Source organism: Sminthopsis crassicaudata, chromosome 2 (genome assembly GCF_048593235.1).
Source record: "Sminthopsis crassicaudata isolate SCR6 chromosome 2, ASM4859323v1, whole genome shotgun sequence".
Taxonomy (NCBI): Eukaryota; Metazoa; Chordata; class Mammalia; order Dasyuromorphia; family Dasyuridae; genus Sminthopsis; species Sminthopsis crassicaudata.
This window is the reverse complement of record NC_133618.1, coordinates 40,140,792-40,155,638: the sequence shown is the minus strand read 5'-3', so window position 1 is coordinate 40,155,638 and position 14,847 is coordinate 40,140,792. Positions and strand designations below refer to the sequence as shown.

General features: G+C 44.9%; 1 protein-coding gene across 7 annotated transcripts in view; it reads left to right on the top strand.

The window, feature by feature from the left end:
- IL34 (interleukin 34) overlaps window positions 1–13,097 on the top strand; it is an 84,459-nt gene extending 71,362 nt beyond the window's left edge. For all 7 annotated transcript variants that reach the window (XM_074285949.1, XM_074285947.1, XM_074285948.1 and 4 more), the window contains 4 exons: window positions 2,025–2,102; window positions 6,466–6,627; window positions 10,749–10,881; window positions 11,617–13,097. In XM_074285949.1, coding sequence (XP_074142050.1) covers window positions 2,025–2,102; window positions 6,466–6,627; window positions 10,749–10,881; window positions 11,617–11,837 — 594 coding nt within the window. In that variant the 3' untranslated portion in view covers window positions 11,838–13,097. The remainder of the gene's footprint in view (window positions 1–2,024; window positions 2,103–6,465; window positions 6,628–10,748; window positions 10,882–11,616) is intronic.
- Window positions 13,098–14,847: the final 1,750 nt, after the last annotated feature.

Below are 14,847 nucleotides of genomic sequence, written 5' to 3'. Positions count from 1 at the left end.
CTCTACCTATAAATGAGATAATTAATTTTAAAGTGCTTAACTCAATGTTTGACATGTAGTAGGTGCTTAGTAAATTTTTCTTTTCTTCCCCCCATTTCCTCCCTCCCTTCTTCCCACTCTCCTTCCTTTCTTTCATTCCTTTTTCCCTTCCACCCTTCTTCCTTCCCTTCCTTTTCCCTTCCTCCTTCCCTTCCTTTTCCCCTTCTTACCTCCCATCTTCCTTTCTGCCTTTCTTTTCCCCTTCTTTCTTCCTCTCTCCCTTCCTTTCTTCTTCTTTCCCTCTCTTTTTTCTCCCTTCTTTCCTTCCTTCCTCCCTCCCTCCCTTCTTCCCTTTCCTTCTTCCTCCCTATCTTCCTTTCTTCCTCCCTCTCTTTCTTTCTTCTCCTCTCTCTTTCTTTTTCCCTCCTTCCCTTCCTTTCTTCCTTCCCTCCCTTGATCCCCCCATTCCTCCTTCCTTCCTCCTTCCTTCCCTTCCCACTTCCCTCCCTCCCTTTCTTTTTTTCCTCCCTCCCTGCCTTTCTTCCTTCCCTCCATTTTCTCCCTCTCTCCCTCCTTTTCTTCCTGCTTCCCTTCCTCCTTCCTTCTCTTCCTTCCTCCCTCTTTTCCTCCCTCCTTCCTTTTTTCTTTCTAGTTACTCACTTTCGTAACCTTGGATCATTCCAAACTCCTCGCTCTGCTTTACCCCACTTATCCACTCAGTCATTTCTGTCTCCACAAGATCTTTTGCGCCCATCCCCTTTTCTTAAGTTTCGTGGCCACTGTCTTAGTTGAGGGCCCATCATCTCTCACGTGGATTGTTGCAGTAGCCTCCAGATTGATCCTCCACCCTCACATCCTTCCCCTCTTTAATCTTGACAGAGCAGTTTTCTGAAAGCGCAGGTTTAACTGGGTACTTCTGCTTGGTAAACTCTGCCGGCTCCTCATTACCTGTAGGATCAAATTCAGATTTCTTGATTGGACATTTAAAGCCCTTCCCCACCTGGCCCCAGCTTAACCTTTCCACGGTTCCTATTATGCTGTCTAAGATTCAACCATTCTTGTCTTTTTGCTATTTCTCACGTGTGACCTTCCATCTCCCTTCTCATTTCTTCCTCAAAGAATCCCCTTCCAATCTCAGCGAAACTGTTGTCTTTTGTTGCTTCTTGGGAGTAAGAATTGTTTCATTTTTCTACCTTGGCACCTGGCCCAATGCCTGCATGGTATGTCTATTTACTGTCCGTTTAATACATTTACCTGTGATATATTTCTGGCCACAGTCTATAGGAATGTATTTATTAGTTCCTTAAAGGGCCATTTTCTCCAAACTCCTCCCACAAAATTACTTTCTCTGTTTTTTATATTTGTTTAGTTTTATAAATGTTGTTTCTCCCCCCAAAAATAAAAGTAAGTTCCGAAGGAAGGGGTTCTTCCATTTTTGTCTTTGTAGCTGCTGTACTTAGAGGCACTGGCATGTTGTGGTCAAGAGAGAGTTAGTTGGCTTCTGAGCCGGGGAAACCGAGCCCATTTCTGACTGCGTGACCCTGGACCAGTCACGGAGTGGCGAAAATGACAGGAGCTTTTGTACAAAGCAGCAATAGCAAATAGACAGCTTTGAAAGACCTAGGAACTCTGAGTTGTGCCAGGGATCACCCATGATTTCAGAGGGCCTGGGATGAAATGAGCCATGTACCTTTCCATAGAGAGACTGGAGTCAATACTGGAGTCAACTTTGTTTGGCTTGACTATACATACAGAGGCGATACAAGGATTTGCATTTTTCCTTTCCTTTTTTTTTTCCCCCCATTGGGATGGATGGAAGATACCAAATGGATTTTTGTTAATTGAAAAAAAGTTAATTGACTTTTTCAAAGATTGTATGAACTGCAAAGAAGTTGCTATTTTATATCTGTAAAAGTTAAAATGTTTTGTCCATATCAATGATATTATCCAGCATTTAAAAAAATCCCCAGCCACTAGCATGGGGCCCCAGCATATAGGAGGCGCTTGCCTATTTCTCATTTTGTATTTCTTCCTTGTGTCTGCAGAAACACAATTTCCCCATTGATTACAGGATCAGCGTGCCCTACGAAGACGTGCTCAGATTGGCCAACATCAGCAGGCTGGTAAGAAGCTCCCCTTCCCATGAGCCCATTCACATTGCAGAGAATGCAAGCCCAGCTATATGCCCCTTGGCCCTCATCCCCTTGGCTTTCTCTGGGGAGGCTGAAAACTTGGGATATCTGGTAGTTCTGCTGTTTGAGATTATCCAGTCCTCCAGCCAACAGTGATGGAGATGCAGGCTACTCAAAGCCTTATATTCTCCAGCCGATCAGGGCAGGACTGTAAGTTCCTACGCCATTTCTGTCATCTCTGTATCCTCCACACCTAGCATAATTCCTCGCATGTAATGGGTGCTTAACAAAGGTTTGCTAACTGTAATCTGCTTCCCCCCCCCAAAAAAAATAGCTGTTTTAATCCACCTTCTCTCAGGAGCTTGGTGTTTATGTCTTTGAGGCAGGCGAAGGAAAGTCTCAGTGAAATTTAGGATTGTGTCATTTTTCCATCAGCCCTGATGCTTCTTGAGCACTGGTCTCACTTATCTCCCAGCACTCTAAGGATTTCCTTCTATTAAAAGTAACCCACATTTATCTAGAGCTTTCCAACTTCTTGTCATAGGAACAACCTTGAGAGTCAAGTCAATATTTATTAAGCACCTACTGTGCGCCTCACACTGGACAAGAAAGGCTTGGGGGGCTCACCAGTCTTGGGGAGACATCATGCAAATATCTATGTATAAATATGATCTAGGCTAAGTTGGAGAGAATCACCAATGGAGCATTATGGTGGAGCAGAAAAGGCTCCTTGTAAAAGGTAGGATTTTTGTCTGGGACTTAAAGGAATCTGTGAGATTCAGGAGATAGAGATGAGGAGGGAAGAGCATTCCAGGCTTGGGGTCAGCCAGTGAAAATGTACTGAGTCAGGAGATAGAGGGTTTTGTGTGAGGAATGGCCAGAAGCCTGATGCGACTGGATTGTAGAATATATTGGCAGGGGGTAAACTCTTAGAATGGTAGGAGGGAAGCAAGAAGGGTTTTGAATTTTTATATTTGATGCTGGAGATAATAGGGAGCCACTGGAGTTTATTGAGTAGAAATGGAGGTGACCTGGGCAGGTGGGCATTTTCGGAAGATCACTTTGCCAGCTGAGAGGAATGGACTGGAGTGTGAAGAGATGAAGGTCAGGAGACCATTCAGTAGGCTATTGCAATAGTCTAGGCATGAGACAGCATGAAGAATATTATTTCCAATGTTTACATGATTGCACATGTCTAACCTATGATAGATGGCTTACTGTCTTGGAGAAGTGAGAGAGAAGGGAAGGAGGGAGGAAAAAAATTGAAATTCAAAATCTTATAGAAGTGAATGTTAAAAAAAAAAAAAAGAGATCATCTCCATTTCTTATAGAAGTGAATGTTAAAAAAAAAAAAGAGATCATCTCCATTTCTTATAGAAGTGAATGTTAAAAAAAAAAAAGAGATCATCTCCATTTTACAGAAAAGTAGAGCTCCGAGCTCTTAAGTGCAGAAGTGCAGCTAAGTGCCAAGCTGTTATCTGAGGTGGGATTCAAATGCAGCATACTTTTTACTTTGTCATGATCCTTTGCTGTGGGTCCCAGTGGACCCATGAGAAAGCTGCCTACCTGGGGAGGTCACAGAATTGCAAGACTTCAGGGTCCTAGAGCCTCAGAGATTCATCCACTTAAGTGAACTGGAGTCTCCTTTGCAGCAACATCTAGCCTCTGTGCGGGATCTTCAACGATAGGGACTCATAAACTAAGGGATCATTTAGCCAGCTTCAGGATCTCCAAGCATAGGGACCCACCAGCTTACCCATGGCAACTTCTTTGTGCACAGGTGTATTTGTTAGGAATATTTTCCTGAAGTCAAGTTTAAATCTAGTTCCATTTCTGTGGGATCTACCACTTGTTCCCAGCTCTGCCTTTGGGTGCATAAATCAGCTTCTCTGATTCCTGTCTTACCCACAGCTTTTCAAGTATTTGAAGACAAGCTATTAAGTATTTACTTCCATCCTTTCTTCCTCTAGTCCCTTCAAGTGAAAACCCCTCATTATTCTGGTTGCCTTTTTCTGGATGAGTTGACATTTGTCAGTGTCCCCCCTAAAAACCTTGGTGCCACAAACTGAATAAGGGTCTCTGGACGCGTTTTCTCCAGGAAAGTCGATGGCAACATTACACCTCTTATACCGGAGACTCTTCCTGTAGCCTAAGATTGAAATTTACTTAGATCTCTGCTTCTTTTTCTCATGAACCTATATCTGCGGCACCTTGATACAAAAATAATGGAAAGATTCATATCTGCTGATCACATATTGCTGCCAGTTGTACTGTCAACAGGCAGATGCATGAAAAACCAATTTATTATATCTTCGGAGCGTAAACTCCTTGTATACAAAAATCATTGAGCCCCGAGCAGCAATTTCAGCAATCTTAGTTTTAGTTACAGGCGCATCATAGGCAATCTGGAATTATATAACAGTCAGAAGGGGAAAGTAGTGATTTATACGTCAAAGAATAGATAGCAGGAGAAAAGTGGTATCAGATAAAATAATACACTAATCAGTAAACCCAGTGTCATAGCTGGAATTTGCAAATCAAACTTTGACCCTGGAGCTGTAATTCAATGTCTCAGCTTGATTCTGCAGGCTCTAGCTGGTTATGTGTATCTCAGGTAAACAATAATAAGAAAATTAAGCCAGAATTTTTCTTATCCCAACCCCTGTCCTGTATCTGTGCAGTTGAATTTTGAACCCAATAGTTAGACTTTAGACTTCTCCCCATTACATTTCTTCTCTTTAGATTTGGCCCATCTTTGGCAAGATCTTTTTGAATCCTGACTTTACCAGTCATTGTTGGTGATTCTTCCAGTTTTGTGTGATGAACTCATTTAATAACTGTGATATTGTTTTCTTCAACCGTAATATTGAACAGCACAGGGACAAGGACAGATTCAAGAGCATCTTCTTGTTTGCCATTGATCTGTTAATCACTGTTCTGTGCATCTAGTGATGCATCCGGTTCTGATTTCATCAAACCATGAGCCGACCTATATTTTGTCCACAAAGATATCAGGTGAGATTCAGGCAGTCTCAGAATGTCCGTGTAAGTTCCTCTAGTCCAGTTGTTGCTTCTTGACGATGCCCTTTCGATAGGAGCTCTCTCAGCTGCTCCCTACCTTGAAAGATGGCCCCAAGGCCCCTATGGGGCAGAATATTCTTTTTTTTTTTTTTCCCCTGAGGCTGGGGTTAAGTGACTTGCCCAGGGTCACACAGCTAGGAAGTGATAAGTGTCTGAGACCTGATTTGAACTCGGGTCCTCCTGAATTCAAGGCTGGTGCTCTCTATCCACTGTACCACCTAGCTGCCCCTCAGGATACTCTTTTGAGTCAAACTTGACTCAACACTTGTCCACGTGTGGATTACTTGTAGTTAGTCTGGAGTTTTGGAATGGAGGAATGATGAACTTTGGGCCTTGTAAAATATAAATGTGCTTTTTTGTATTAAAACTGAAATTGTGGGAATTTATATCAATCTGTGGAAACTGGACAAGGAAGGGAATGATAGTAGAGATGTTAAATACTTTTTAATACTGGGGAAGATCCTTTAGGACAATGTCAACTTTAAGTACATTGGGATTTCTTCTAGGTTTTTTTTTTCCTAATTCACTTCAAAAAATATTTCATTACCAACTTCCATGTCCAGGCACATGCTTTGGGAGTATGAATTAGTGGAAGTCCCAGAAAATGGCCAAGAAAAAAATCCTACCTGAGTGGAAAGGTGCACAGTGACACTTGGGATTTTGTGGTCTGCTTCCTGTATGTGTACCTGAGAGGGTTCAGGGTGGGGTGGGGCAGCCTATGGTCCCAGGAAAGCTCATCAGTTTTAGTGAAATAAGTTTGATGTAGATGCAGGACTAGTGCAGTGCTGAAAAGGGGTCATAATCACACTGCCTCCCATGGGTGCATCTTCTTGTTAATGTTCTTCCTGGGTTCAGTGATAATCTAATGGATGAATTGTGCATATACTCAGAAAATGCCCCTGACTCTCTAACTTTTCCCCCTTCATCCTTAACCTACAAATAATAGTCATGTAATTTATGGGCTGCATCAAATAACTGAAACAGACCAGTCAGATACGAAAACCATGCAAAGCAAACTGCAATAACATGGCAGCCTGTGCTGGTTTCTTTCACTTTCCTCCTTGCCTTCCTTCTCCCTATCTTTTTTCTCTCCATTGGCTAGAGGAGGGGCCTGGCACATCTTAAGTGCTTAACAAATGCTTGTTGATTGATTGGAGGGCCATGATGTAAGCCAATTATATTTGTAATAATGATGATGACACTAATAACTCATGTTTCCATAATCCTCGGAAATCATCAGGTTTTTTAATAGCTTTCCCTTGGTTCATTGCAGCAACGGGCGGAGGTGAGTCAGCCGAATCTGCGGTACCTGTGGGCCTCGGTGAACTGTAACATTATGGAAATCATCCAGAACGTCTTACTGAAAGATCACCCATCGTGGACTTATATTAAGGAGATATATGAACTTCTGATCTATGTCCGGGAAATCGCAATGGTAAAGTACTCCCTGCTAGTCTCTCCTCCTCTCCCTTTGGTTGAGGAGAAGGGGTCAGCACTGACCCCCGCTGACCTCGGACACAGGAAGCAGTGGATTGGGACTATACGGCAGGAAGTGTGGGGGGGGAGGGAGTCAGGTGTGTGGGATGGGCATTGGAGGTCTTTATGCAAACAGAAGAAGGAAAAAGGAAATTATTAGGAAGAATAAGGGTAAGGATGGGAAATGGGCCCTGTGGAATTCAGAAAGGGACCCTTGGCATAGGCGAGCTCCATAGAGGCAGCGGGAAGAACTTTGGATCAGCGACCCAAAAGCCTGTGTTTGCCTCCTGCCTCCATCACTGATTAGTTTGGGATCTTCAAAAGTCTCTTAACCTTCCTGAGCCTGCAGAGTAGGGTGGGAGTCTATCTCAGAGTTGTTATAAGGATAGAATGATATAAAATATGTGAAAGTGCTTTGAATAAATATAGTTTAGGGTCAGCTGGGTAGGAGCAGTGCCTAGAGCACCAGCCCTGGAGTCAGGAGGACTTGAATTCAAATCTAGCCTGAGATACCTGACTTGTACTATCTGTGTGACCCTGAATAAGTCACTTAACCCAATTGCCTCACCAAAAAAAAAAAAAATAGCTTCTTATAGAAATGTAAGGTATAAATGTTGTTCTCTGTTCTAGAATATATTTTCCATCTCCCATCATCTCTTCACTCCCTTTCTCAATGCACACACCTCTCATGTATCATCTTTCCAACAATCTTTCCCATTTGAATTTGTTTTTTTTTAGCACCTAGCACAGAGCTGGGCACACAGTAAGTATTTAATATAAGCTTGCTGACTTGACAACCATCCTTGTTATATTGAGCCACTTGCCATTTAGGAGATCCAGTGACCTTTTTTGGTGCCTTCTCTGTCCCTGCCACAGGACATCAGGTGCTTGGAAACTCGGGAAACTTAATGACTTTTTTTAATCAGCATCTGGGCATGAGAAGGTTTTAGAAAATTAAATAGGAAAACAGTTAAATAGGAAGAGCAAACAGGTATATGAGAGAGTCATGAGGTCCAGGGAGAAAAAAGAATAAGTTTATGCAGGTCATTAGGCAGCTAGCTGCTCTGGTGCCTGGAGGATTGGGAGTCTCATGGCCCAGCTCTCACTTGCTGTATGGCAGGCAGGGTTCCATTTTCCTGGCAAATACAGTTACTGGAATTTTTCTTCAGTTTAACATTTTGGTTACCTAGGAGAAAAAAGAATAGAACCAGCCTGAGGTAGGTACTAGGGGAAACTTTCCTTCTGCTTCATGAAGATCTCAGAAGCTGGGGTAGCCCCATTCATTGCATTCTTTGTATCTGATGCTCTGTCTGGTTTGCTTTGGTCTGTATAAAGCCAATCAGCCCTTGAAGCCATCCTTTCCCAGGATCCCTGCTGCTTCCAGATTCCAAAGGTACAACACAGGCTGAAATCTAGCTCTTTCATAGACCTTCCAAATCTTTCTGAGAGAGACTTTAATGTAAGTCCGGTCACCCCGACAGTGGCTCATTCTTGTTTTGCTCCCTTGTTCTCCTGAAGAAAGGCAACGCTCCCTCCCAGCTTTTGGTGGTGGCTCCCAGGAGCTGGCAAAAAGCTCTCAGGCTGGGAAGCCAGCTTGAGAAAGGCTTTAGGGGAAGGAATCATGCCTTTCTCTCCTTGGCATCACAGTTTGGCACAGATGTGGCCTTGGATGGCCTTGTCCTCTTATTAAGGGCTGGGAGTGTATTTTTCCTATCAATAGTTTCCATATCCCTAGGGAGGGAACTTTCCCTAGAATTCATTGCTCATTTAAAGCAATCTTCTCACTTTCTTTAACACACACACACACACACACACACACACACACACACACACACACACACACACACACACACATACCCCTACAGAGAAAAATAAAGTGTTTTTGTTGCCTTTTTTGAACACTGTTGACACTTTTTGGTATATCTTTAATCCCTCAGTGGTAACAAAGAATTATAGTTAAAGAAAACAAATTGCCACACTGGCCACGTCTGATGATAAATGCTTCATTCTGAACATGTAATCTTCTACCACTTTTCCGACTGCTTCATAGTCTTTGGAAGTCTCCAATAATCTTATCATTGAGTGGAGTAGAGCAATTGGTAACCGCTCCACCTAGGTTGCCTCTTGTGCTGTGATGGTTGCATGTCCATCTCATTTCTCCAAATAGTCTTGAAGCCCTTTGAGGGCAGAGACTAAATCTTGTGCCTTTCTTGTTTTATCCTTCCCCTAAATTCCCCAAGGCTCAGTTTCCTCATATATCAAATGAGGAGATTGGATTTCAATGGCTGCTGAGATTTCTTCTAGCTCTTGAGCTGTGTCCTTGTTATTGTTTGTCCTTCCTTCTCCAAGAGGACTCTGGCATCAGGGAAGTGCTGCTATGGCATGCAAGTGAATTGAATTTAAGTGAAGGAGGACTGTGCAAGGTCACCCGCCTCACTTTCTCCTCAGTAGTCATCTGAGTCCAGTGACAAAATCCTAAGGAAACCAGGAAGTAGGAAATCCTCACCCCAATTAATCACAGGATTTAAAGCAGAAAGGATCTAATAAATCATCCCTTTGATTTATATTTGAGTAAACTGAGGCTGAGAAAGGAGAAGTTGTTTGCCCAGTGTTACACAGTTTAACAGAATGCCTGGTATAAAATCTTTGTCTTCTTGGAAATCCCATGCTTTCACCACCATGGTAGGAATTCTCAACTGTCTTTTGTACAGGGCAGTCTGGGGACATCTATAGATCCCTTTCTCAGACTATTACTGCTAAGTACACAAAATAAAATACATAGAATCACAAAATAAACCAATAATTTCCAAATTAAAAAAAATAAGCTAATGGATTCCAGGCAAGAATGCTGCCTTTCTATATGTCTACTGCCTCCCTGGCATCTGGCCTTACCCACTGGAACATTCCCAATGGTGGGAGGAGAGGCTTCTCATGTCTGCCATCATGAGACAGCCCCGTTCCATAGTCTGATTTTAGCTCATTATAGGAAAGAACATTCTATCTCCTGTTGGCCTTGGTTTTGCTCTTTAGAGCTAAACGGAATGACTTTCATCTCTCCAAGCTTAGATGGTGACATTAAGAGAGGATTAGTACCCAGAGGAGAGAGGCAACAATCCTGCTGTACTCTGCCCTGGTCCAAGCACATCTGTTAGTCAGGAAGCATTTAAACACCTACCGTGTGCCAGCCATCTGAAGTATTGAGTCTGTTTCTGGGAAGAACGCTGATAGGGTCCAGAGGTGGCTACACCATGCTAGAAAAAGGCTCATGCTATATAATAGGACTGATTGGGGATATTTTTTTCCTGGAGAATAGAAGAGTGACTGTCTCCAAAATAAGTCCTTTGAAAGGCTGCCACAAGAAAGGGCATCAGATTTGCTCTTGGCCCCAGAGGATAGTATTAGAAATAGTTGGTAGAGGTTTCAAAGGAAAATTTAGGCTAAATATAAGGGAAAAACTGACTAACCATTAGAACTCTGCTAGAGTGGAATATTCCACTTTGGAAGGCAGTGGGTTTCCTGTCACCTGAGACCTTTAAGCAGAGAGTGGATAACTGGATGTTGGGTTTGCTGTATAAAGGAGTTCCTTGCTTCCTGATTCTCCACCATTTTGGTTCTGCTTCCTTTTTTAGCTTATTGTAGGACAGGGTTTCCGACTAGAAGGTCCCTGCCATCTCCCACCGCCTAGAGCTTCAATGATTTTTCTTTTTTGGCTGAGGCAATTTGAGGTTAAGTGACACAGCTAGGAAGTATTAAGTGTCTGAAGGTGGATTTGAATTCAAGGCCAGTGCTCTTTCTACTGTGCCATCTATGCCATCTAGCAGCATCTATGCTTCATCGTGAGCTCTCTAAGTATTAGAAGATCATGTTCCTTAGGGCAGATGCACTGGTCTTTAGGTTAAATATCTCTGTCCCTTCTGTTGCCTGATGACTTCAAGTCCTGTCACCCCCCTGCCTACTTTCCTCTGGCTGTTCTTAAGTGTGGTTTTTGGGTAGGGTCAGAGCAGCACCAAGGACCAGCTCCCCCACAGGGCTCCCATCTCACAGAGAGGTCCTGATAGGTTCATTGTGTTGCTCTTCTAGGACCTTCAGGTGGACCCAAAGGTGGAGACAATCTTGACTCTCGCAAACTCAGGCAGGGACCGAAAGCTGGTAAAGCCGAAGGCACTTCTTGACAATTGCTACAAAGTTATGGACCTCCTCTACTGCTTGTGCTGTAAGGATGCCAGGGGAGATGGGAGGAGTGGGAGGGAGGAGGAAGATGGCTCTTTTCAAGGTATTGAGGGTACCTTCAGGAGCTGGCTTGGGGTCCATTTAGTGTTGGCCTATGTCCTGCCTGCCCTATCCCACTTGCCACATGTAATATATATAATTTGCTTCTTTACCTTGAACTGGAAAATTAGAGATATTAGGAAGGGATTTCACTTTGGGGTTAGACTTGGGCTATTTTTGCCCCCAAGGACCCAGGGAGGAGCAGTGGGGGGAAATCTTCAGCAACACAATGTCTGCTAAGCCTTTGCCAGCATTATATACACCCTGTGTATCATATCATCATCATCATCATCATCATCATCATTATTACTGAGGATTCCTCTAGTATGGCATAGCTACTCTTCCAGCTCTTAAAGTTCTCTGATTCTCGTGTACGTCTCCAGAGGTGGTACTCACCTGGGGGAGATTCACAACATTTCAAACAGATTCTTTTTGCAGACTTGAGACAGAAGAGTGGCTCCCCTCAGAGGTAGATGCGGAGGAATGGAGATCATTGAGTTGATGCTCTCCATTATTCTAGAGATGAAGACACTGGGGTCCAGAGAGAGTGTCGTCTCACAGACCTAGAGCTGGCAGAGATCTGGGAATTCATATCATCTAGAACTCTTGTTGTGGGCAGCAGGGCCCATACACAGTGACGGAAACTGAACCAAGTCCCTCATTTCTGTCTCCTTCACAGGTAAGGAGAGCAACATTCGGAACTGGGAAGACTGCGTGGTCCCCCAAGCTCAGCCTCTCAGCCGGCCTCCGCCTCCACAGTGTTCAGGCCCCGCCACTCTGCTCTACCATTCTACGCAATCCCAAACGGCCTTGGTGGGGGAGAGAGAGCTGAGACCCCTCCAGGTGGAGGCTGACCCTTCAGGGAAGGCAAAGCTGGGGGAAGAGCGCTTTATACCCTGAGCAAGCCCTTTGACCCTTGACTCTGCTCTGGAGCCCAGTGGGGCTGCTTGGGCCCAGCCTCTCAAGCGTCTCAGGTCTGCGGTTCTCCCCTCGGCATTTGGGAGGGAGGCCCTTGGAGACCCCTCTGCCCCCATTCGCATCTGGGAAGGAGTCCCCTGTGGAGCAGCTCAGAGAAGACCCTCTTCCTTCAGAGGAAATCTTGTGCTGAAGAAGAGCCCAGCCGGCTTCTCCCTCACTTCTCCCCACAAGTCTTGTCTCTTTCTTTTTCCTTTTGCCTCAGAAGCCCTTAGAGACTGGAGCTCCTGTGGGTTCGGGTGGGCAGGGCAGAGGCCTTTCCCATTTGTCTGCTTTAGCCCTTATCCTCAAGGTTGGGAAATGGATCCCCGGCCCCTGCCAGTGCAGAATAAAGAGATGAGGGGCTCCTCGTACAAGGAGAGCCAAGTCAGACCCCAGTGGAAGGGGGCAGCTTCCTCCAGGAATGACTGTGTAGTCCATGGGAATAAAGCTGAGGAGTGGCTGAGGGGGGAACAGCCTGAGCTTCAGATTAGGTCCCCTGAGAGAGTTCTGTCCCTGCTATCTGCCTCCCTTCCGAGGAAAGAAGAGGCCAAAAGAAGGAAGGAAATGGTGTAAAAGTACTTTGAGCTCCTCAGAGCCAAGGAACACTGAGGAAATCTGGGGCTCTTGCAGAGCTGGAAGGGGAGAAGAGCCAGCCTTCTGTAGTGATCTACTAGCAAGTTCTGTTGAGCTTGTGGCCTGGGGGCTATTCTAGGAGAGCCGGAGGTGCCTGGGAAGGAGAAGAACCAGTGCTGGAGGATGTTTCCCAGAGAAGGAAAACTACATTCTATAGAGTGAAGGGAGCGCTAGGATTCCAAAGAAGCTCGTTGGGCCTTTGATGCAGGCCCATCTAAAGTCCTTTGGCCTGGGTTGGAGGATAGAGAGAATGGAGAAATGGTGGGGACCCCATCCTTTTTTAGAGTCCCAAACCCTGAAGACCTCTCCCAGCAGGCCCAGGGAGGAGCAGCTTATTAGCTTCTTTAGCTGCTGCTCCCCTTGGCCACAGGGATCTGTTAGGATTCTGGGGGAGGCTGCATTTTGGGGGGTGTGTGGGAGTGGGCAATGGAGCGAGGAGCTGCATTCATTGGAGACAATAGCTGGGGACTGGGAAGGAGGAATGGGGTGTATTAAAATGCTGTGTCTTGCCATGCTGATTCTTTTCCGTTTCTTTAATTTTTTTCTATTAAATACTTGTTTTTCATTTGATTTGATTTGTGACTTTGTGTTTACCCCAATGGGGCAGCTGAGCAGGGATGGAGGGCCATCCCTCGGGGCCTTTCTGGTCTATTGGCTTCTGCCAGACTGAGCTGCCAGGCAGGATGGGAGCACGTTATAGTATGGAAGGTTGGAGCTGGAAGCATCTTCCAGTCTAAACTCCTTTATTTTGCAAATTGGGCATCTGAGGCCCGGAAGATTTAAAGTATTTCTCCAGGGCCACATAGGTTGTAAAATGGCAGCTGGGATTTGAATCCGGGTCCTTTGATGCCCGATGCAGATTCTTTACTCCATAGTACCATGTTTCCCCTCAAGCTCTTCCCAATGTCTTCCATCTTCCCCTGCCCTAACTTTCTTTTTTGGCATAAATAGCATGGGGAGATGCTTACAGTAGGTAAAGGCTAACTCAGGAGGCCCAAGGTGCCTTCCTGGAGACTAAACTCTGCCTTCCGTTGGAGGAGGGGGCTGGACATTCATCCAGTCATAGCCAACTGCCCGGGATTTGGGTTTGCTCTGATGATGGGGGAGTTAGACTCTTAGTTTCCCCATGGAAGTCCATCCATTTGTCTGGAAGTTCATATTTAGAGTGGAGAGCCTGATCCACTTTCCCTTAGAGACAGAACCTCTCTCCTGCACCCAAGGGCTCCAGAAAAGGAGAGATAAGACTTCCAAGCAAAGGAGGAAAGGAACAAGCATTTACTTAGTGTATGCGGCTGTGTGCCAGGCACGGTGCTGAGTGTGTGGCAGATATTTACTAACCCTAACCCTTCCCTCCCCAAACTCCCCCCACTCTCAGCTGAGAACTGAGGCCATTTGCCATGAGCTTTCCCTTCCTCATCTCCCAACCTCACTTTTGCTGCTCCAATCTCCCTCTCAGCTCACACAAGGGAAGTGGACTTCCTCCTGTCACTCCATCCCATCTCCACCAGGTCACCCCTCGGTCATCCCCACTCTTCCACTTATTTTCAGCCTCTTCCTCTCTCCTGCCCACAAACTCCATCTTGAAGAAACCCTCACTAGATCCTTCCAGCCCTGCCAATGTTGGGACTATCTTTCTGCCCTTTGTAGCTAAACTCCTCAAAGAGGCCATCTACAGAGGTCTTCCACTTCCTCTCCTCAGAGAACTCCTTGCAGTCCAACTTCCAACCTTATTCCCCCAGGGCTGTTCTCTCCTAAGTCGCTGGTGATCTCCTAGCCACCAAATCCATATTCTCCTTGACTTTTCTTTGGCCTCTGACTCTGGAAATCTTGCCTCCTCGGGGCTCTCTTCTCTCCAGGTTTTCCTCTCTGATCTCTATCTCCTTTGCTGGATCCTCTTGAGATCATTCTTAGGGCCCCGTTCTCTTCTCCCTCCCAGGATGATCTCATACATTCCCGCTTAATTACCATCTATGCCGTTGATTCTCCCATCTACCTATGTTGTCCTAAGCTCTGCTGACTTTCAGTCTTACATTTATCATTACTTTTGTGTAGGTTCCATGAACTGCTGAGAAAAAAAATATGTTCCTTTGTCTCTATTCAATTATCTCCAAAGATCTATCCTACCTAATTTTTCTAAAATTCTTTTTACCTTCTTGACTTCTTTCTTATTTATTTTGCTTTGATTTATCTAGTTCTGAGAGAGCGGGGTTGAAATCCTCCACTAGCATAGTTTTGCTATTTCTTCTTGATGCTCTCTTAACTTCATTCTCCCTGCTTTTTAGGCACCCCAAAATGGATGTTCAGTAGTTGTCTTAAACTT